The sequence below is a fragment of the Haliotis rubra genome, unplaced genomic scaffold, assembly GCF_003918875.1.
Source record: "Haliotis rubra isolate DU_JTF1 unplaced genomic scaffold, ASM391887v1 Scf1369, whole genome shotgun sequence".
NCBI classification, from domain to species: Eukaryota; Metazoa; Mollusca; class Gastropoda; order Lepetellida; family Haliotidae; genus Haliotis; species Haliotis rubra.
In genome coordinates this window covers 133,955-159,380 of record NW_025765302.1, presented here as the reverse complement: position 1 = coordinate 159,380, position 25,426 = coordinate 133,955, and the positions used below count along the sequence as shown (strand labels likewise).

Here is a 25,426-nt window from a genome sequence, read left to right as displayed (position 1 = left end):
ATTTCACATGTACTGACATCAAACAAAATATGTAACGAACGTGTTGGCATATGTCCGCTAGAAAAACATTTTTATAAAAACGAGAAGTTACCGTTTTAGAAGATCAATAGAGCACATCATGGGTGAAAACAATATTGACGGAGACTATTCCGATTTCATTTACTTTTATGAAATCTTTATAAAACATACTTCAAATATATAAACACATTGGCCGTCGATCTTACGTCCAGAACTCTTCTGCCGGTGTGATTGCAATTAAATGCTTGGTCCCATTAGCCAAGGCAGAATAATTAGATAAGGCGGAAGAGTTGTGAAGGACATTCACTGTTCTGGAAACGGCAGTAGAAACATTTGTAGAGTTGGCAGGTGCGTCATCGCGGACGTTGTCGAACGATATACACGAGGGTGTGTTCCATGGGTTGTCACAGTTACTCCAGGGGATGTTGGGAGAGAAGGAGTGGTAGAAGTAGTAGATTAACCAGGCAAACAGAGCAGAATAGTAGTTGCTGAAGAATATGCTGATAAGGACGTTCCCTATGCCCATACCTGGAAGAAATTATTATTTGCGCTCATTAACCATGGCATGTATTTTGAAACACCACTCTGCAATACCACTACAGTAACCTCGCGTATATGTGTACTATGTTTATGGATAATATATGTTTTCGATCTGTGTATGCATATATATGTATCGTTGTGTAAGATAGTATAATGTAACATATATTATCGTTTAAGAAGTGTAAGAGTATAAACAACATGTCAGTTCATATATGCCTGATACCAGCATAGCGTGCACATTTCATTCAGTTTTTGGAGGCGTTTGAATGCCTGACGTGGACCCTGACCTTACCTACTGTTAAACCTTCCATCGTTCGTATTTTGATCGAACAAACTTTGTATGACCTTTAAGAATAGAATATACAGAGTAGTTTTCATTTGCAACTGCATTTTATTAGAAAGATTAATGATGAGATAAAGGCATGTACATACCTTTAAACGGTGGACACAGGTTCCAGACTTTAACTGCTCCACTCTGTGAGAACTGACCGATCGCCATTTCAAGGAACACACAGGGAACTGCGCCGATGATCATGAATACCACGAACGGTATCAGGAATGCTCCTACAAGACAACGATCATGTACATCATGCATTAGAGGTGTACCCTCTTAAACCTCCCACGGAAAATCAAAACAAAATCATGAGAGTTTGTTAAGTAACTTTTCTATTTTGGAGACAAACGTTATGAATTCAGAGTTTCCAGAGTTGGTCTGATGTTTCAATTACATTCTACGTTGAAATGAATGTTTCATCATGAACCGATTTGGAGTTAAATTGTGATTCATTGGTATCATTTTAACACAAACAGAATGTAGTTTCTGTTTGCTATACTGCTGGAGTTGGTGCGTATTTATTAAGTGCAATGTAGCAGTATTACTTTAATCTAAGATTATATATGTATTACAGTGCATATTTCTTCATACATTTTTATATTTTCACAAATAATTCATAACAAAGAAAATCCGTATACGTGCAAGTCGCGGGTGCATAGTGTATCTTGTTTATAGCCACGCCTGTCAAGCGCAGTAGTAGGCAATTAGCAAACGCATCCACGCCAACCTTAAACTAATTAATCAAAGATGAAGCTAGCCAGCTGTTTCGGCCCCGGCCTTTCTTCTCGGGTACACCCCTTGATCAAGTGCAGATAAGTAGTCCCATCCCAGCAGGAGCATGTCTACCACCAACCAAGTCGTAATCGAAAATCAACTTTTGTTGAACAAGATCGAGATTACCATCATGCTATCCTCTTTGTCCTAAATGCCATGGTCAAGCACTGACAGATATTTTGTTAAGCAGCTGGCGCAAGGTGACCGTGGCTACACCATAAAGAAAATCAAACCGTGTGAGGTAATCATCTTCTTACCACCTACCTCGTGTAGTAAACCTTGTCAGCATAGAGTAGATAACGCATATGGAAACTCCAACTTTAGGGAAACTTGATAATGACAAACGAGTAGAGCTGTGGGTTATAAAATCCTGGGTTCTTCCGTCTCAGGCACACTTGCTTGAATAAACCCAGGAACTCACAGCTCTCTCCTTTCTTGTTTCAAGGTAAGAAACATATAAACTTTATTCTTGATTATGTCTAACTTGTTATTTCTTTGTAATTATTGTCTAGAAAATGTTAGAGTCAGGTTTGAAACATTCCTACGATATTGAAGCACCTGCCTACCATTGTAAATGCTAGTTCTAGATATATCCAGGGATTGTTTTATGCACATTGCGTCGTGGGCTCCTCAAGTTTTATGTCTTTCGTGTACAAACAAATATTTCGTTTCTATGTTTCGACACACATGTGAAGATCCCCAGTCCTTGTCTTGTTTTATTCATTTGCATGTTAGATCTGTATATGCAGGTTAGATTCTCGTTCAGTAGCCTAGATTCTAGTAGCCTAGTCACAAAAGCAGTTCCGAGAGTTTATACAATCATTTCCAGCAAAGACGAAGTTGTATGTATTTTACGATAGTCCGCCAATCAAATGATATTCGTGTAGATTTACCTCAGATACGCGCTCACATGATAGGTATAACAGCCAACATTTGTGTTTTGATATTTCACCAAAACTATAAGTATTTGAAGAATGATATATTAAACGTTCCGTTCCGCATGCAGTTGTATACCGTACAGAACGGTTTATACGCGAATGACATTACCGTAATCAGTAGAAAATGGTATTGTCTACTCTTCATATTACCAGAAAATATACATTCAAATCCGTGTAGTTTGCAATTACAGTCTTCGTTCCGTATTGATTTAGCTCCGTAATTTAAGAAATACGCATAGCCAATGACAACAGCGCCGTCCTAGTACATTATTATATATTCATTTAACTAAGTTTCTGTCTTGTTTTGTAAAGAAAAAAAAATGTGGCACTACAGCATTACATATATTCTAGGCCATGGCTTAACTCTGTATATGTCGAAATTTCACGTTGCCAATAGCAACGCCACCGTCGAAATACACTTACCGTAGTCACCCAAATAATTCATGATAAAACACGCTTAAGTAGTAGTACTCTAACTAAAACTAGGCCTTCTGTCCCCGTATTTACAACACTTTTATGTCTCTCTAATATCACTTACCGTATCTACTGAAATTATTGTATTGAGAAAATATATGTTAACATTACAGTTAAAACGCGTACAGTCAATATTGGAGTTAACTGGTATATGTCAAATCTGAGCACTGCGGGTCGTTTACCATATTTGCTCAAAGCATGTATGTTGATAACGGAAATTTACTTACACTAGTCACAAATCGTTACCGTAGTTAATGCATTACACGCAACATACCGTAATAGTCGTAAATTCCTACCGTAGTCAATACATTACACGCAACATACCGTAATAATCATAAGTTCCTACCGTAGTTAACGCAATAGGCACTACATACCGTAATTGTCATAAATGGGTCCCATAGTTAATGCATTAGGCGCGACATAACGTAAAAGTCATAAATCCGTACAACAGTTAAAGAACTAGGCACTACATGCTGTAATTAAACCGTTGGGCGCTCCACTCAGTACTTGTCCTCTGCAATTGTGGTTGATGATTAATTTATCCGTCAGGTTATGTCATTTATCAGTACCGTAGTTACTCAAGGAAATGTATTATTTGTATTATGTTTCTGTAAGCAGTTACCGTACAAACCCTGTTGTACCACACATTGCTTGAATTACCATACTTAGATATAAACTGTATTAGGATATCATTGATTGTTATTTCTATTATTGTATGTCAATATTATGTATGAATTGATGTAATTTGAATGTCATGCAAGAGACACTTGCTTGAATAAACCCAGGAACTCACAGCTCTCTCCTTTCTTGCTACTCCCACAGATTAAGCAGTGGGTGTACACAAAGGAGCCAGCAACCCTGGATGAGGTTCGTCACCAGGCACAGCTGGCCGTACAGTCGCAGGCCCCCAGCACAGCAGTGGTCGGCTTGGTCCAACAAGTTGAACAATTAACAAACTTGGTTACAACAAACAAGGCCTGTGCTGTACAGTCAGCAATTACTTCAACCAGCCCACAGCAGCAAGAGCCCCGGGACCACCACCAACAGCAACAACACCCATACCAACAACCACCACCACTGCCACAGTACAAACCACCACAACCTCAGCAACAGTACAAACCACCACCACCACAACAGTACCAACCACCACCACCACCGCAGCAGCAGTACCAACTGCCACCACAGCAGTACCACCCAGCACCACAGCAGTATCCAGCTTCAGCTCCCCCTCTACAGCCATACAGCACAGCGCAGCAACACCCATAACCCTTCCCTTACCAGCCTGGCTCCAGCAACAGACGACTGTCAACACACAGCACCTTCGAGGCAGATGTCGCGGATGTGGTGAGTTTTTTCGGTTCCCTCACAATTGCCCTCACAGAAACACAATATGCAGTTACTGTGGTTTAACAGGTCACCATGCTAAAGTTTGCCTACGTGCATACTATGCTCAAGGTAGGCAGTCACAATAGGGACTCGCACCTGATTCTCAGCATTCTGGGGTCAGGCAAGAGTCAGATTTTGTATCTTTTGTGGCACCCTTGACAAAGAACAATGTTCATGTCAAGGTGAAACAAGTTAGAACTATAGCTTTTGTTGACACAGGTGCCTAAGTTAGCTGTGTCAGCATGGGTTACTTACGCAAGATAGGTATCAAACCCTTTCATTTAGGCCCATCTCACCTCACTGGAATCATTGGTGTAGGAGGTGAAAAACACTCTGTGCTAGGTTCTATCTCTCTTGACATCAACGTAGGTCACATCTATCTCTCTCAAACCTTTCATATCTTCCATAACCTACATCACTCACTCATCTTAGGCATTGACTTCCTTGAGTCCAACAAAGTCACCACAGACCTGCCCTCAAAGTGCTTACACATAGACGAAGGTCTTGTGTCAATCTCTCTGGCATCAATCAATGGAGGTTCCTCCACACTCTCAAGCTGACATTCCCATCAAAATTTCTCATTGTCAACAAGGTCAAGTTTTTCTCTTTGAACCCGTCCCAACACTAAATGACATGGAGCTCCAAGGTGCCAAATGTTTCATTACAAACCATCCCAAATCAGCTTGCATGAGATTACTTAATGCAAGTGACAGCCATGTCACACTGTTTTCTAAAACTGTCATTGCTGTTGCCTCAGAGATTGACCCTACATCTGTCCTTGACCTCCCTGACACGTCTGATTCTCACTCTCCTTCTACAAGTGCTAACACAACACATTCACAAGACATTGAGTTTGATCTCAGCGATGCTGATCTCACACAGGAACAAAGAAAACATTTGCATGCATTTCTACAATCACAAAGGTCAGTTTTGCCACAGATCTGTGAGACTTAGGACACACTCACTTACATCATCGCAAAATATATACAGGTGATGCCAGACCCATTAGACTCCCTTTTTACAGACAAAATGCAGGCATTAGGAAAGAATGCTCTAGACAAGTACAAGAAATGTTACAAACTAATATCATTCAGCCTAGTTCTTCTGAGTGGCACTCTCCTGTTGTCATGGTTAAAAAACGTGACTCTTCTTACCGTTTTGCCGTAGATTATAGACGCCTCAATGCAGTTACCAAGCCCATATTTTTTCCTCTACCACGTTTTGAAGATGTCGTTGATGCTGTAGGCGATAGCCGTGCCAAAATGTTTAGTATCCTTGACTTTGCTAGTGGCTTTTGGGCAAATACCACTTCACCCCCCGAAACAAAACACAAATCAGCATTCATTACACGTGATGGTGTTCTTGAATGGAATCGCCTCCCCTTTGGTTTCAAAAATGCCCCAATGGCTTTTCAGCAAACAATTTCAGAGGAACTAAAAGAAATGAATTGGCGTTACATATTGATATATGTTGATGACATCATAATATTTTCCAGAACCTTTTCGGATCATCTGAGTCACCTCAAGGCAGTATTTCAAAAGATCAGAGAAGCAGGCCTCACTCTAAAGCCCAGCAAGTGTAAATTCGCCACAAAACAAGTCACCTATTTAGGTCATATCTTCAGCAAAGATGGCATCCATGTTGATCCTTCAAAAATAGATTCAGTCACTCTGATCCCACATCCCATGATGTGCGCGCCATTTCTTGGGCTTGGCATCATATTATCGCAAATTTGTGGCCAACTTTTCTGGTATTGCCTCCCTATTGTTTAACCTTCTGAAAAAGATGTGGCATTTGAATGGTCTGACCATTGTCAGCAGGCATTTGAAAAGCTGAAACAAGCTCTTACAACTGCACCTATCCTTGCATACCCTGACCAAACAACGCCCTTCATACTCACAACTGATGCATCACAAACTGCAATAGGGTATATTTTAGGCCAACTTTATTCACAGGGCAGAGAACGAGTAATCTGTTATGGCGGTCGCTCTCTCCATGCTACAGAAAGGAATTGGGGAATCACACATTTAGAATGCCTAGCCGTCCTAGAAGGTATCAAAAATTTCAGGGTGTATCTTGCCAATGGTTCATTTTCTGTCTACACAGACCACAAGGCTCTTACTTGGCTAAAGAAAACGAAACATGACTCTGGTCGGCTTAGTAGATGGTCCCTGATGCTGCAAGAATATGATTTTGAGATTATACACAGACCAGGCAAATCTAACACCAATGCAGATGCCCTATCTCGCATTGCACATGCACAACAGGTCCATGAACCCAACACTGAAAACATACCTTCCCCACCCATTTCAACAAAACCGATCTCTTCACCATGCAAATATGCACAGGTAGCTGCCACTGCTTCATCCCCACTCTTACCCACTCCAACTTCACATCCCACATCCCAGTAAAGCAACCCCATCAAGCAAGTGTCATTTCCACACACCCAGAGCAACATGAGGTCTACAACCTCGACTGCCTCCTCTCAACATTACGCTCATTCTAATGCAGGCATCATGAGGTCTACACCCTCGACTGCCTCCTCTCAACATTTCGCTCATTCCAATGCAGGCATCATGAGGCCTACACCCTCGACTGCTTCCACTCGCAATTCTACCAATCCCCATGCAGGCAACATGAGGTCTACACCCTCGACCGCCTCCACTCGCCATTATACCGAATTCAATGCAGGCAACATGAGGTCTACACCCTCGACTGCCTCCACCCGCCATTCTACCAATTCCAATGCAGGCAACATGAGGTCTACACCCTCGACTGCCTCCACCCGCCATTCTACCAATTCCAATGCAGGCAACATGAGGCCTACACCCTCGACTGCCTCCACTCGCCCATATGCACATTCTGTCTCAGGCAACAAGAGCTCTACACGCTCAAATGCCCCCTCTCATCCACATGCTCTTTCAAAACCAGGCAACATGAGGTCTACACCCTCCAAAGCCTTATCGCACAAACACCAACAAGGTCGACAATTCATGTCTCGTCCCTCCAGTCAACTAATGTCTACATGTTCTGACAAATCATCTCTGTCCTCTCAAGACACCATTCCACAGCATACAAATCACGCCAAGTCCAAAACTACATCACATTTAAAAACATTATGCAAAACATGGCACCTTAGGTTTAATGCTGGTAAAAGTGCCTTCCTTCTGTTTGGTGATTATCATAAACACGAATGCCCAGAGCTATTTTTGGGTGATCATGTTATTAACCGCAAAACTGATGTTGTATATGCGGGCCTGTACATAAACACGCTAAATCTACCCTTAGTCGTACTGTCTTAATATGTGAAAAGCTTAGAAAGCTAGTCAATGTTAACCACAGTCATGGATTGTATTTTGGTGGTCTTCACCCTATGCATGCTGTACGCATATGGGGACGTATTGTACTACCCTGTGGTCTATTTGCCTGTAATATGTGGTGTAACTTATCAACTAAAGAAAACGATATGCTTGAATGTGTGCAAAAAAACTTCCGTAAAAAAGTACAAGGGTTCTCTCAACGCACGTGCTTGGTCATTGCCTGAGACTGTCTTGGACTTGTATCACTCCGTGCGAATATTGATCACAGAGCATGATTGTTCCTGGGAAGACTGCTTAGCACTGATATTAGTTTCATTTTCAAACGAGTTCTTCACTATTGATTAGCTCAACATGATTGTAAGGATAGTATGCAAAACATGCTGAAGTGTAAATCCTCTCCTTTACACCATATGTTATATCTTACCTGTAAATATGATCTTACTGAATATGTTGACATTAATCGTAACTCATCTGTATTTGTTATTAAAAATCAATGGTCAAATCTAGTAATAGATCAAATCTAAAAAATTTGAAGCAAATGTCGTTACCTCTGAACTTAACTACAGAGTCAATCTCCACAGATAGGCTCTCCTACGCAATCCAGCTGCTGGTAACAAACTTTGGTTAATAGCTCTTTATGATTCAGATTATTTCTATGACATATCCTACCTTATCCGTGTCGGCACTTTCGCTTTACAATCTAAAGAATGCTTATGTGGCACATATGCTTATGACATTATAAAACATGTATTTCTCTTTTGTAGATTTACTAATCTATACTGATTACACCCTGTCGTAAAGTACCTGTGTAAAAACAACATCTTTCCTTCAATTTATTAACCGCCAGTAAGTTGATGGGGGTGTTCCTCTTTTGCCAGTCGGGCAAGTTGTATATTTAAGGCGTAAGAGGATCACCAGACCATGTTAATTAGCAAGACAATGGTACGGGTTGGTGGGGGAGGAGATGACCAAGCCAAGAAAAACACAAGTGGATTGATTGCTCATCATTGGCTAATTAAATTACCTTTTTAAAGAATGGCGGACATCTTGCAATTAGTTGCCATGTGTGCGATCTTGGATGACCAATGAGATTATACACCAATGTGAAAAAAACTGAATCGATGTATCCCTTTTTCGCATATTAGACTGTTAAAGACACTTGACATGGAACAGGATTTTTTGTCAGCTGCAGATCAATGGCATATATTGTTTCTTTATGTGGAGGTAGTGTCCCATTTTTTATTTGATTTAAACATATTTATTCAAGAGAATGGATTGGGTACAAGTTATGCCAACTTAGTGAAACCCTCTCCTATTTACAGTGCTTACATGCAAAAGTGAAACAAACTATATGTACAGGGATAGAAAGATATATACAAAATGATATATACAATACAATGAATACATGAATTATTTAGATCATACACATTATATCTGATCACTGAACCTTTTGGAATTTGATATATATTTTTGAACTTCTTTAAAAATGTGAATATTGTCACTATACGGAAGATCTGCACTGCCATTTAATAGTACGTCTAGGTTTGTTGGTGCTTTAATGTTACAAATTCTGCTAATATTTTGAAACATTTCCTGTCTGATAACAGAATACAAAGAACATTCCATAAAATAATGTTGAGAATTTTCACAGGTAAATTTACAATTACATTCGGGGTTCTCTATGAGACCGATCCTATATAGATCACCATTTAATCTACTATTTGAATATCTTAGCTGGGTATGAATTACATTGAGTTTTCTATTACCAAATGAGAAATATCCTGGTGCTTTTGACTTACGCGAGCTTATATGCGATTTAAAACTTTTAAGGAAACTGATTCTCCAACATATAAAGGAGATTATTCCAAAGTTGTGCAGATGATGGGAAAAATGATTGACTGTAGAGATTTGTGCGGGAATAGTACAGGGAAAGATCACGAATGATTCTAAGATTATAATTTGTCCTAGATTCAACAGTTTGCGGCATAAGATCACAAAGGTAGGATGGAGCATTTTTGTTGTATATATTATAGAATAAAGACAATTTACGACATCTTCTTCTTTCTTTTAACATTTGCCAACCTGTTTCATAGTATCAGAGTATCTCTAGTGGCATATTTTGGTAAACCAGTAACTATCCTGGCGGCCTCAAACTGAACTTTTTCAATTTTATCGGTTAAATCTACCGAACAACCATCCCATAATTCACAAGCATATTCAAGATGTGGTCTTATGAATACAATTTAAATCTTATTAAGAGTGTCTCTGTTTAACATAAACTTTAATTTTCTCATTGATGAAACCATCAAGGACGTTGTTTTTACAATGTTATCAATATGTGTGTTCAATTTACAATCAGAAGAAAATGTTACTCCAAGATGTTTATGAGATTTTTCCAAACGTACACACTGAGTTTCAAATTCTAAATTTAGAATTGTATTATTATTCTTAAGACTGAAAAGTATAGCTTCTGTTTTGTTGTAAATCATATATATTGTTCCTTTATGTGGAGGTAGTGTCCCATTTTTGACAGCGTCTTGGTCACTGATTCGCAAAGTTTCGCTCTCAAACCTGGGATAACTAGCTGCACCAATTAAGGGTAGTTATGTAAATGCAATCACCTGAGAGAAGTACAGAACAAGTAACATTCTTGAACACTAATACCACAATCAACTGAGAGAAAAGGATGCGAGAAGCAGCATTATCCGTTGAGATGTATGAATGCAATATTTAAAAAAAGGTTACGTCATGAGCAGGATGGGAGAAGTAGCTTTAACAATTACTTGCAAAGTATATATGCCTACATATACATCACATTTTCTTATCATATTTCATCATGGCTGAGAAAGGTACAAAGTTAGATGGTAGGAGACCAGGTGGAGAATTGTTGCTGGATGGATATAGGTATCTGAGACGAACTGCCAACAGGAATGGTACCATTATATGGAGATGTCAGTGCCTGAAAACAGCCTCAGTCACTACAACAGCAGATGGGACTGTTGTCAGAAGAGGGGACAAACAGCATACACATCCAGACCAAAGCTCTATTGGTTCCTATATCCTTACCAGTAATGTAAAAAACGGGCACGAGAAGAGCTGACAAGTGTACCAAAGTTCATTGTCAAAATTGGGATAACTGGCTAGATCAATTACAGAAGTGAGAAATTTCACTGTCAAATTTGAGGCTGTCAAAATCGGGACTAAACCTATGTGGATATTGATGGATACATTCCTCGAACAAGGTAATAACCTGACATTGTTGCAGACTTGAGTCTGTTTTATTTCTAATATTTGCATTTTGTTTTTATTCATTTGTGGTAGCATTCAACAGAATCATTTGTTTTCGCCGTGTAGCGTAATGAGACAGACAACATACACTAGGTCATACCTAGGGCGTGTGTGAAATATGATTCATGTTGGCATTCTATAAAATGTCTCGATATATTACAGTCATGTTATAAATACGCTATAAGTATAAGCAGATCGTATGCTTTTTATTAAGTTTCAAAATGCATACAAATATGACAATAAAATAATTAGGATTATAAGACAAAATATAAAGACATACGTTGACTTCGTTATTTTTCAGTCCTGACGTTTTTTACCACTGGCAGATGATTAAACTTCAAACTGTTTTCATTTGTTATAATTAAAATGAAGATGGAAATATTATCGAGTTAAAAGATTTCATTTTTGTTGATCAATCTATACCTATACGATCAATTGCGCATGCGGGTGGCGCAGCAAAGGTTGCTTCATGGGACCAAGAACATTTTACATGCGTTTTGTCGGATTCGTATTTATCTGGAAACGTTCATCACCTTTTACAGGCGCATCATTCTTTGCTTCCTTTGCCTCGTTTGTACGCTCTCGAGTAGCACTGATTGAGAGTCCCTCGGTGCTCAGTTTCAAGAGATCTTCAATCGACATTATCGTCAACTAGATCATCGATCCCTCCCTGTTGACCGTCTACTGTCTGTGTGACGCCTGTGTGCCGACTTTCCCCTGCCAGTTCGTTGAACTAAAGGGAGCTGGCTCAACTAGCGTCATTGTGGGATTCCAATTACGACTCTCCCCGCCGATTCAGATCACAACTCCGATCCAGATCACATCAACAATCCGGCTCACTACTCCGATCCAGATCACAAAGCTGACGTATTCACCGAACCGATCCAGATCACAATCGCAATCACATCAACGTTCCGGATCACTACTCCAATCCAGATTACCAGGCCGATCCAGATCACCAACCTGGATTAGTTCACCCAGCCGATCCATATCACAACACAGATCCCGATCACCAGAGCAATCCAGTTCAGCTCAACGAACTGATTCACACCTCCGATCTAGGTCATCACGTCAATCTAGTTTACCATGCCGAACAGGACCACAATTTCGAATCAATTCACCGATCCATTTCACCAGGACGAACTGAATCACTTCACCGATCCTGTTCAGGCTGAATCGATTCATGACGCCAAACCAATCCACCAGGCTCAACCGCTTCACCACGCTGAACGGATTCATCAGGCCGAACTGCTTCACCACTCGGATCACACCACTAAATCAGATCACCATCTCGATCAGATCATATCGCTGAACCAGTTCACCTGACCAAACCGGATCACCTCACTGAATCGGTTCACCTGGCCGTGCCAGATCACTGAACCATCAGCATTCATTTGCCGAACCATCCGTTCCTCAGACCTTGCCTATGAACTCAACGAATCCCCTCTGTCATCTCCTGCTACTTCAAACACAGCGCATCTTCAGAACGCTCCTTGAGGTTCGCCGAATCTGTACCTTTCGCAGACGTTCTGACAACAGCTTACTTCCGAGCCTACTGGTTCGTCAGTTGCCTCCCAAGACGCTCAACCCACATCATGGTCCATGTCAGCCGCCTTTAAGATGCAGGAAAAGTTTTGGTTGATTCAACACACATGACTGCTTGGTTTGCCGACCTCCTAGATGATCTACTAACTACATTCAACATAAAGGATAGTATTCAGGGAGTGAGTGGTACGCTGAATTCCTCACCACGGAGTGGCATGATCTAAACACGACACTCTGACTTGTTTTCTCTAGATTAGCCTACGGCCTTTGGGGCGAATCTACTTTTCCATCTCATCAACTCACTTGACTTTGCCGCCAGAGTCAGACACATTCCCGGAGTAAAGAATGTGATCGCCAAATCCTTGTCCCTTTCACCCGCCCGTCTCCATCAGAGAGGAAGATGGGTTTTTTTGATGATTTACCCATTGCCACGGGGCCCAAATCGGCCTGTTCGCCTCAAGGTTCAACCACCAACTTCCGAAGTTCGTATCACCAATCCAAGACCCCCGGCTTGGGACATCGACGCGATGGCAATATCTTGGGAGGTTCACAACATTCATGTTTTCCCCTACAGCTCTGTTAATCCAGAATCCACCTGTTAACCAGTTAGATTCTACTGCTTTTTGTCGCCCCCTTGTGGCCAGCGAGGTGTTGGATCGTGACCTAATACCGCTTTCCTACTGGGGAAGTCCACTGGGATTTCGTAGCGAAAAAAAAGTTGCCAGGACCATAGGGTCGTGTCTCGCTTAGAAACAGCGTCTGAAAGATATATAGGTATATAGACCCTACCGTAGTACCATATAAAAGGAAAGGGATGTAACGACGGAAGCACCCCCTCCTCAATCAAAGTTAGATTTCACCACATAAACTGTTTTTAAGGCCCCGTCGATGCCTACGGATCGAAAGCTCGATGATTTACCTACAACATGAGCTATAAATGGTCACAATCGGATCATCATTTCAACAGTTATACGCCACGACTCACCGAAAACAGCTACCTCCGCAATTCCAAGCCATAATCATGGATCAGCCAAGACAGCGAAAACTCACCTTTTAAATTCGTTCATTAATTCCAGCCACGTTGACAGCACCTATGTAGGGCTAGATTCAATCGGCAGTGGCATTCCACGGGTCTAAACATCTACAAATCATTTTCTCGACAGTAAGCAGGCATTTTCTCCAAACCCATCAGCAATCTACTCACTTGTCGGCCATAGATGGCCTTGACATTCAAGTGAATGGGCGCATTCTTTGACTAAGCTTGTGTGAAGGAGAGAGGGTCGGTTTGATGTCCTGGAACTGAACGTTAAAATTACGAGCTTTCCAATTCAGTTTTCCTCTCACCATCTACGTGATGGTGTCTGTCAGGGCTGTTTCGAAGCGTGGACTGGCCCTGTTATTAGTCGAAAGACTTTAATTACGGGGGTACCTTGTAAATCGTGGAGAGGCGAGGCCTAGTTGCTTAGTGGCATCCTATGGCCCTTAGCTTGTACGAAGGTTGCGGTCGAACACCACATCGCTCAGGAATACCAGGGACACGTTGTGCTTAGTAAGCTAAGGGGTTCAGGAGAACCCATCACAAGCATAAGAGTTGCGCGTGTCGTAACAGGCCTCCCTTGTGCGTCGCTATCTACGGTTGTCTTCAGTCTACATAGCTTTGTCTGTTTGCGCTGTCTGTACATAATGAAAAGGTGTTCATATAGCTCATCATGGAACAGATTCAAGTACTATTAAGCAGTTAAATGGCATATACACCTGACAAAATTCCCTTTCTACCTTGCAAACTAGATTAGTAACATTCACACCTACCTCCGCCGTTTCTCATACACATGTACGGGAATCTCCACATGCTTCCCACTCCAGTTGAGTAGCCAAGAATTGTCATCATGTAATCCACTGGAGAACCCCATTTCTCGTGCTCCATTTCTGCTGAAAATGAAAGGTTCCTCAGAGTAATAGTTATATCTATAGAAGCACAGAAACGTAATGGTGTGGTTGAACATGTATGAACAGACTATTTATGGCGTAAAATGATTTTAGAATGCGGCTGAAATGAACACGTATTTTTCAATCTATTACTATTTGTCACTGATAGGGAGAAATAGATAATTGCTAATGGTTTTAGCGTGCAAGCCGTTCATGCACGATGTCATGCATTCTGATTTCGGCTTGTACATTGTTCTGTGTTCGTTTGAATATATTCCAGTGAATGCTTTAACACAAAGGGCAATACAACAGTAAGGTTAAAGGGTCTTACTTTATCCACAATGCAGTTACGTCAACGTAACAGACGGTTGTCGAGCAGACCATACCTTTCAGCCATTATCATAAAAAAAGTTTCTTATAAAACATGTCCGTTGGGTTGGTGGCTGGCATCAAACAATGTACCACAGCCGACAGTCCGTAAGTCTAATATAGAGATGAAAATTGCTTCAAATGATCTTAGAAGGATTGGAGACCTAATAGAATGACCTAATTTGATTTACACAAGTTAACTATCAATATGATTAAGAATATATGCAAGGACCTAAAATTATGTTCAAGTCACGTATAACACAAGTTGAGAATGCATTCGACACAGTAGATCAGTATTTGTGCACGTCACATGTCACCTTCCGCCCTTAACGACTTATTCGACTGTTGTAAAATTAACAGATAGTGAGTGAGTGAGTTTATTATTAACGCCGCACTCAGCAATATTCCAGCTATTTGGCAGCGGTCTGTAATTAATCGTGTCTGGTCCGGACAATAAAACAAATAAATCTGGTTACTTTTAACACGTATTCCATAACATTCAGCATCACAACGAAATTATAAGAATCATATTTACCTGATCTTTGTTTCTTCGATTATTTTGTATCACAAATACCCCAAGGTTAGTGAATCTGAACAGTCAATATTCACATGCAGCCTTCATAAGTGTAAACAAGGCAGATTGCCAGCACATTATGAAGTCATAGCATGAGCAGGTATGTAAATTACAAGACTGAAACAGGCAAACGCATACTAAAATATCTGCGTTGTGTTACGCTTCGTCTGTATGTCGTTTCGACCCATATGATTAAAATGCAAGCATGGAATTAATCAATAATTACTCAGAGCTGATGATGAACATATCCGTGAATACAGAGAAGTCTTTTTAACGAGTCAAACCATGTACAGACCGAAATATGTCCAGCATAGAGATACTCATAGACCGGATTTTGTACCATGTAAACAAATTCAAATGTCATAGGAAAAGCATGAAATGGATTGATTTGTGAAGGTTCCTCAATATGGTTTGTGTGTTTGTCCCTTAACCCCGCATATTACTGCTGAGTGAAAGCCGTCTGAGACTAATGCAGAGTGTACCATATAATCCAGTGATCGACTTCATGAACATCTATCTACACATATGAGATATGGTGACATGTCTCGACCAAGTCACTAGATCACCCAATCCATGGGTTGCAGAACACCTATTCTAAGCATTATCCCGAGTAGTTGTAAAAGGGGGATTCTGCCGCACATGCAGCTTAGAGGTTGATTGATGTCTGAATGTGGTTCTATGGTAGGATAAAAAAAATGGCGGATGGGTTGTGTGAGTATCGTAGCTTGCGTCCTTTATTTGAAGAGTATACTTGATATATGTATGCATGTAGGTAGGGGATTGGTTTTGATGGGGACTTGAACATGAATGTGTTGCTAAGTTAAACAAGATGGCCGCCGAACCATGCAGCGGCGAGCCTGGCAAGCACGCCGTTACTAAGCTAAACAACATGGCTGCCCAACCTAGCAATGGCGAGCATGGCAAGCGCGCTCTTACTAAGCCAAACAACATGGTCGCCAGCTTAGTTACTTCGGCTAAATACGCATGAAGTTCTTGACCTGTTAGGATTTTTTACTTCTTTTTATGACTCTCAATGAGTGATTGCATATCTCCCTTCTGTGTTTTCGGCATAGTTTTTCCCTCAGGGCCCTCTTGTTCAAGCTCGTCATTAAATAATATCATTTCTTGGTAATATTGTCTATACGATCTCATAAGCTTTTGTTGTTCTTCATTCCAAATATAACCTGTTTCACTAATATCGGACATATTTATGGAAACAATCAAACACCTACCTCCCGGTCTACACGCTGGAGAGGAGAACTGCAAAATGGTGACTGTCTGGCTTTCTGGAATGTTTCGAGACCATGTGACATCAGGAACACACATATCACGTCACCGGGGACTTGTTAATTGTAACAGCTGTGCACAATTGTCGCCTGGCTGCTTAGGGTCGGGTTAACCTATGAATATTACACGCTTCACAGAGAGCTAAAACATGTTAATATCTAGAAAACAGTTTAACGTTAATCTCTTATGAGATCTTTGTTCTTGGTAAGGAAGGTTTGAATGATCTGTTGATTGACGTGAAATGAATTTAAGGGCTACTCCCACCACTCCCGATACCCTGGCTGCTATATTTTTAACCCCAGGACGACGGGGCAGCTATAATGGTCGATAATAAGTCGACGCCAGCCGTGCCAAGTCCCATGCTGGTTGCCATCAGGGCAGTGTCCACACCGTCCAGGTATTTTTTGCATAATACAATCCACACGTCGCGTTCTTGTTCCAGTTGACATCTGATCTCGCTGATTTGGCTCAAACGATAACCATCCATGCTTTCGAGTGTTTGGGCCACTTCGTCCATTGCCGAATACAATCCCACCTCGGGTATAATATAAGTTAGGAAATAAGCTTTAATTGGTCCTCTGTCAATCGTTGATGAATATACTTTAAGCTGATGAAGTACATATGCTCGGATACATTAATGGCATGGGATATAATGTTAGGCTCCTGAAAAATCATGACCCCCTCAAGATTAGAGGAGGGGACTGTTCCTGGTTGTATATAAATACGACAACGTTGATTTTGATGACGATCATGCCAGCGTATTTTTAACCCCACCAGAATACTCACATCTTCTCCGGGGGCATCTCCAAGAAAGACCTCAATAATGAGGGTAGAATCTTGTATCACAGTGACCCACGACTCTGGGCTTTCATCGGTTTATGTTTTATATCTAAAATGGATAGTTTCAATTCTGTGATCATGCCCTGCATTAACTTTTTGTACTGCGATGTCGAAAATGAATCGTTTCGACCATCGTTGCACTTTCCCGTGTTCACCGGCACGACTCTTAGCAGTGTGGAAGGGCGTTCGGCTTGAATATTATCGGTCATGCTTACCTGATCGAGATGAACGAACACCGTTAGACAATGAGGCTTGGTAATTTCGAACCCGTGATGGTATCTGGAGGTCGTATGTCGTTCGATGACAACCAAGAGTTCTCGCCAAGGGCCTACCGAGTCAAATGGGTCCCCCCTACCCCCCACCCCCGTTAACGTCAGCGTGCCATTCGATTCGTTGAGTTTGAGATGGACTCCAATGGATTTGAAAATTTCACCGTTCAGCATACAAACGCCGTAATAACCGTCGGACAAATTGTGGCGTTTGCTATCAATGAATAGCCTGTTGTTCCCTATGTCTTTACTGATACGCGGTGAGTAGGTGAGATCGCAGAGAGTGACTTCGAGAAGTCCCGACATATTATCGCTCCGCGTGTAGCAGTTGAACGGGCTCCCCGCTCGTGATTTCCGCAATGTACATTTTACACATATACAAAACACTATAACATACATTCAACATGAGTGACGTCCTAACGAAAATGGAAATCGTGGAGGATGCGGATGGAACGAGTTTTAAAACGAATTTTATTGATATTTTCAAAAACTGTAAAATGTGCTACAACTGTAAAATGTTGCACAAAATTTGAGAATTATTAGGTGATATTTTGAAGTCTTGGCAAATTTGTTATTTTTGAATTTTTGAATTTCAACTGCACAATTTCATGTATGTTTTTGCCTAGAGTCGTATGCCCAGAAGGCGGTGGCTCATGGGCCAATCTGGTGGAATCATTAATCTTTTAATTTTTCTGCTGGAGTATATCATCCGGGTATCCTTGGTGCTGCAAGTCGGACATTCGTCGGCATTTCAGTATCAGTATCTCCTCATAGAACACTGAACACCAGCAAAGGAATCATCAGAGATAGAGATCGATTGTTTGCCGACATGTCTGAACTTGATATTGTTTCAGAAATGAAAGATCAAGGGGTCACATACGTTAAGCGTTTTACAACACGTAAAAACCAGGAAACCATTCAGACTAACACGTACCTGTTTTCGTTTTCCTCTCCAAATGCTGCCAGATCAGTAAAGGCAGGATATTGTCACATTAATGTTGACACCTACATACCAAATCCTTTAAGGTGTTTTAAATGCCAGAAGTTTGGTCATGGTGTTAGTACTTGCACATTGTCTGTTGTGTGTGCTCACTGTGGTGAGAAGACACATACAACAGAAGATTGTGACAGTGACTTTAAGAAATGTACCAACTGTGCAGGCAATCACTCATCATTCTCAAAAGATTGTCCGATCTGGAAACAGCAGATGGAGATCAATAAGATCAAGTTCACCCAACACATTAGTTTTACTGATGCCAAAAAGCTTGTTTTACGATCTCAAATTAAGGAAACCTATGCATCATAGCCAAAACATCGTCTGATTCAACTCCTCCAATAGCCAAATCGTTCGAATCTGTCAGACGAATTTAACCTGGCTCAAAACCGATTCTCCTAAGATTTTGTCACCTGCTACGTCTACTCCTAAGATTTTGTCACCTGCAATATCTACACAAACTGCAGAACCACTTCCTGGTACGCCCCAAATCCAATCTGAACCATCTTATGACCGTGACACATCTTCTCAGTCAACTCAAAAGTCTCAATCAACGTCAAACGTTCAACAAATTGTTAAAAACAAAGGCAAACCGAAGCCAGATTCTTTGAAGAAACAAAGTGGCAGAGCCCCAAATGGGTCAGATGATAAAATCAAACTATTTAACAAATACGGATCACGGAGGACATGGACGTGTCCGAAAACGTCTATTCTAGGGCACATAGCTTGTCGCCCTCGAAAACGGTGCGGGGTAGATCCCCAATTAATCCGCCTAAAAGATAGGTCTATCTAACCATATCGTGCAGTGGAACTGTAGAGGACTCCGGACAAATTTTAATGAAATACAGCTATTAATCCAGGATTTAACACCATCAGCGTTCTGTCTGCAAGAGACGCATCTGAAACAGACAGATAATTTTAACTTACGTCAGTTTGAAACGTACCATTATTTTTCCCCTCCAGGTGATAGAGCCACTGAAGGGTCTACTATCCTTATACGACAGGATGTTATTCACAGCCCTGTTACACTAAACACTAATCTCCAAGCTGTTGTAGTGCGACTTACTCTGGGTGTAGCATTTATGTTATGCTCTCTGTATATTCCGCCTTCATTGAACCTTCAGCTGACTGATCTTCAATCACTCTATGATCAACTCCCAAAGCCATGTGTTATTATGGGTGACCTAAACGGTCACAACCCACTCTGGGGCAGTACTAACACTAATACTAAAGGCAAAATACTGGAAGATTTCATTTCCAATAATGACCTATGCATATTTAATGATGATTTAAGCACCTATCTGCATCCTGCAACTGGCACTTATTCTTCTCTGGATTTGTCTCTTGCAGATTCTAACCTCCTGAATGAATTTGATTGGTCTGTTCATAATGACCTTTGTGGAAGTGACCACTTCCCAACTATCCTTTCAGAAATAACTCCATCTGATTCTCCAACGTATACAAGATGGAACTTTTCGAAGGTTAACTGGTCATTATATCAAACGATATGTAAATCGAAACTGCTACCTGAATGTTTCAGTGATATAACTGATCCCATTCAAACTTTTGCTGACGTTTTAAAGCAAATAGCTGATGAGTGCATACCAAAGTCCTCTACGACTCCACATGTACGAAAACCATGGTTTAATACAGACTGTAGACAAGACAGAAAAGCGAGGAAAAAGACAGAGCGTTATGTCCGCCATCATCCAACTGTCCATTACGTAAATCAATTTAAAATACTCAATGCAAAGGCCCGTCGTACCTTTATACAAAACAAACGACGATCTTGGAGAAATTATGTCTTAAAATTAATTCACGCACGCCAATGTCTAAGGTATGGAGCATGGTTAAAAGAATTAAAGGCAAAGGTTCAAAATCTGCTGTTCCACCATCTTAAAGATGGTGATATTTTAATTACTGACAAGTCTAAAATTGCAAATAAAATTGGCGAAACTCTTGCCAAAAACTCATCATCGGCAAATTATGTCCCTGAGTTTCAGAGATATCAGAAACAACAGGAAAGACAAAACTTAATTTCGAATCAAATAACGGTGAAGATTATATAACGAAGTGTTTTCATTACATGAGCTACATACTGCTTTTGAGCAAGCTCATGACACTGCAACGGGTGATGATAATATACATTACCAGCTACTGAAACACTTACCTGAACCATGTCTGATGACACTTTTAGATATATTTGACCAAATATGGACGTCTGGAGAATTTCCTCCTTCATGGCGTCATTAATGCCATTGTTGTCCCAATACCAAAACCTCCAGCGTTCTGCTGGAGTATATCATCCGGGTATCCTTGGTGCTGCAAGTCGGACATTCGTCGGCATTCCAGTATCAGTATCTCCTCATAGAACACTGAACACCAGCAAAGGAATCATCAGAGATAGAGATCGATTGTTTGCCGACATGTCTGAACTTGATATTGTTTCCAGAAATGAAAGATCAAAGGGTCACATACGTTAAGCGTTTTACAACACGTAAAACCAGGAAACCATTCAGACTAACACGTACCTGTTTTCGTTTTCCTCTCCAAATGCTGCCAGATCAGTAAAGGCGGGATATTGTCACATTAATGTTGACACCTACATACCAAATCCTTTAAGGTGTTTTAAATGCCAGACGTTTGGTCATGGTGTTAGTACTTGCACATTGTCTGTTGTGTGTGCTCACTGTGGTGAGAAGACACATACAACAGAAGACTGTGACAGTGACTTTAAGAAATGTACCAACTGTGCAGGCAATCACTCTTCATTCTCAAAAGATTGTCCGATCTGGAAACAGCAGATGGAGATCAATAAGATCAAGTTCACCCAACACATTAGTTTTACTGATGCCAAAAGCTTGTTGTACGATCTCAAATTAAGGAAACCTATGCATCCATAGCCAAAACATCGTCTGATTCAACTCCTCCAATAGCCAAATCGTCTGTAATCTGTCAGACGAATTTAACCTGGCTCAAAACCGATTCTCCTAAGATTTTGTCACCTGCTACGTCTACTCCTAAGATTTTGTCACCTGCAATATCTACACAAACAGCAGAACCACTTCCTGGTACGCCTCAAATCCAATCTGAACCATCTTATGACCGCGTGACACATCTTCTCCAGTCAACTCAAAAGAAGTCTCAATCAACGTCAAACGTTCAACAAATTGTTAAAACAAAAAGGCAAACCGAAGCCAGATTCTTTGAAGAAACAAAGTGGCAGGAGCCCCCAAATGGGTCAGATGATAAAATCAAACTACTTAACAAATACGGATCACTTGAGGACATGGACGTGTCCGAAAACGTCCATTCTAGGGCACATAGCTTGTCGCCCTCGAAAACGGTGCGGGGTAGATCCCCAATTAATCCGCCTAAAAGATAGGTCTATCTAACCATATCGTGCAGTGGAACTGTAGAGGACTCCGGACAAATTTTAATGAAATACAGCTATTAATCCAGGATTTAACACCATCAGCGTTCTGTCTGCAAGAGACGCATCTGAAACAGACAGATAATTTTAACTTACGTCAGTTTGAAAACGTACCATTATTTTCCCCTCCAGGTGATAGAGCCACTGAGGGGTCTACTATCCTTATACGACAGGATGTTATTCACAGCCCTGTTACACTAAACACTAATCTCCAAGCTGTTGTAGTGCGACTTACTCTGGGTGTAGCATTTATGTTATGCTCTCTGTATATTCCGCCTTCATTGAACCTTCAGCTGACTGATCTTCAATCACTCTATGATCAACTCCCAAAGCCATGTGTTATTATGGGTGACCTAAACGGTCACAACCCACTCTGGGGCAGTACTAACACTAATATTAAAGGCAAAATACTGGAAGATTTCATTTCCAATAATAACCTATGCATATTTAATGATGATTTAAGCACCTATCTGCATCCTGCAACTGGCACTTATTCTTCTCTGGATTTGTCTCTTGCAGATTCTAACCTCCTGAATGAATTTGATTGGTCTGTTCATAATGACCTTTGTGGAAGTGACCACTTCCCAACTATCCTTTCAGAAATAACTCCATCTGATTCTCCAACGTATACAAGATGGAACTTTTCGAAGGTTAACTGGTCATTATATCAAACTATATGTAAATCGAAACTGCGACCTGAATGTTTCAGTGATATAACTGATCCCATTCAAACTTTTGCTGACGTTTTAAAGCAAATAGCTGATGAGTGCATACCAAAGTCCTCTACGACTCCACATGTACGAAAACCATGGTTTAATACAGATTGTAGACAAGACAGAAAAGCGAGGAAAAAAGACAGGCGTTATGTCCGCCATCATCAACTGTCCATTACGTAAAATCAATTTAAAATACTCAATGCAAAAGGCCCGTCGTACCTTTATACAAAACAAACGACGATCTTGGAGAAATTATGTCTCAAAAATTAATTCACGCACGCCAATGTCTAAGGTATGGAGCATGGTTAAAAAGAATTAAAGGCAAAGGTTCAAAATCTGCTGTTCCACCATCTTAAAGATGGTGATATTTTTAATTACTGACAAGTCTAAAATTGCAAATAAAATTGGCGAAACTCTTTCCAAAACTCATCATCGGCAAATTATGTCCCTGAGTTTCAGAGATATCAGAAACAACAGGAAAAGACAAAACTTAATTTCGAATCAAATAACGGTGAAGATTATATAACGAAGTGTTTTCATTACATGAGCTACATACTGCTTTTTGAGCAAGCTCATGACACTGCAACGGGTGATGATAATATACATTACCAGCTACTGAAACACTTACCTGAACCATGTCTGATGACACTTTTAGATATATTTGACCAAATATGGACGTCTGGAGAAATTTCCTCCTTCATGGCGTCATTAATGCCATTGTTGTCCCAATACCAAAACCTCCAGCGTTCTGCTGGAGTATATCATCCGGGTATCCTTGGTGCTGCAAGTCGGACATTCGTCGGCATTTCAGTATCAGTATCTCCTCATAGAACACTGAACACCAGCAAAGGAATCATCAGAGATAGAGATCGATTGTTTGCCGACATGTCTGAACTTGATATTGTTTCAGAAATGAAAGATCAAGGGGTCACATACGTTAAGCGTTTTACAACACGTAAAAACCAGGAAACCATTCAGACTAACACGTACCTGTTTTCGTTTTCCTCTCCAAATGCTGCCAGATCAGTAAAGGCAGGATATTGTCACATTAATGTTGACACCTACATACCAAATCCTTTAAGGTGTTTTAAATGCCAGAAGTTTGGTCATGGTGTTAGTACTTGCACATTGTCTGTTGTGTGTGCTCACTGTGGTGAGAAGACACATACAACAGAAGATTGTGACAGTGACTTTAAGAAATGTACCAACTGTGCAGGCAATCACTCATCATTCTCAAAAGATTGTCCGATCTGGAAACAGCAGATGGAGATCAATAAGATCAAGTTCACCCAACACATTAGTTTTACTGATGCCAAAAAGCTTGTTTTACGATCTCAAATTAAGGAAACCTATGCATCCATAGCCAAAACATCGTCTGATTCAACTCCTCCAATAGCCAAATCGTTCGAATCTGTCAGACGAATTTAACCTGGCTCAAAACCGATTCTCCTAAGATTTTGTCACCTGCTACGTCTACTCCTAAGATTTTGTCACCTGCAATATCTACACAAACTGCAGAACCACTTCCTGGTACGCCCCAAATCCAATCTGAACCATCTTATGACCGTGACACATCTTCTCCAGTCAACTCAAAAGTCTCAATCAACGTCAAACGTTCAACAAATTGTTAAAAACAAAGGCAAACCGAAGCCAGATTCTTTGAAGAATCAAAGTGGCAGTGCCCCAAAAGGGTCAGATGATAAAATCAAACTACTTAACAAATACGGATCACTTGAGGACATGGACGTGTCCGAAAACGTCCATTCTAGGGCACATAGCTTGTCGCCCTCGAAAACGGTGCGGGGTAGATCCCCAATTAATCCGCCTAAAAGATAGGTCTATCTAACCATATCGTGCAGTGGAACTGTAGAGGACTCCGGACAAATTTTAATGAAATACAGCTATTAATCCAGGATTTAACACCATCAGCGTTCTGTCTGCAAGAGACGCATCTGAAACAGACAGATAATTTTAACTTACGTCAGTTTGAAACGTACCATTATTTTTCCCCTCCAGGTGATAGAGCCACTGAGGGGTCTACTATCCTTATACGACAGGATGTTATTCACAGCCCTGTTACACTAAACACTAATCTCCAAGCTGTTGTAGTGCGACTTACTCTGGGTGTAGCATTTATGTTATGCTCTCTGTATATTCCGCCTTCATTGAACCTTCAGCTGACTGATCTTCAATCACTCTATGATCAACTCCCAAAGCCATGTGTTATTATGGGTGACCTAAACGGTCACAACCCACTCTGGGGCAGTACTAACACTAATACTAAAGGCAAAATACTGGAAGATTTCATTTCCAATAATGACCTATGCATATTTAATGATGATTTAAGCACCTATCTGCATCCTGCAACTGGCACTTATTCTTCTCTGGATTTGTCTCTTGC

At 40.8% G+C, this 25,426-nt stretch overlaps 1 protein-coding gene across 1 annotated transcript; it reads right to left on the bottom strand.

Moving 5' to 3' along the window:
* Nucleotides 1–220: 220 nt before the first annotated feature.
* LOC124268180 (sodium-dependent noradrenaline transporter-like) lies at nucleotides 221–17,260 on the bottom strand. Its single transcript, XM_046703202.1, has 5 exons — nucleotides 17,071–17,260; nucleotides 16,719–16,772; nucleotides 14,427–14,546; nucleotides 991–1,122; nucleotides 221–546 (listed from the first exon to the last, which is right to left on the bottom strand). Exons 1-5 carry the CDS (start codon nucleotides 17,258–17,260, stop codon nucleotides 221–223), a joined length of 822 nt encoding a protein of 273 aa, XP_046559158.1.
* Between the last annotated feature and the right edge of the window lie 8,166 nt (nucleotides 17,261–25,426).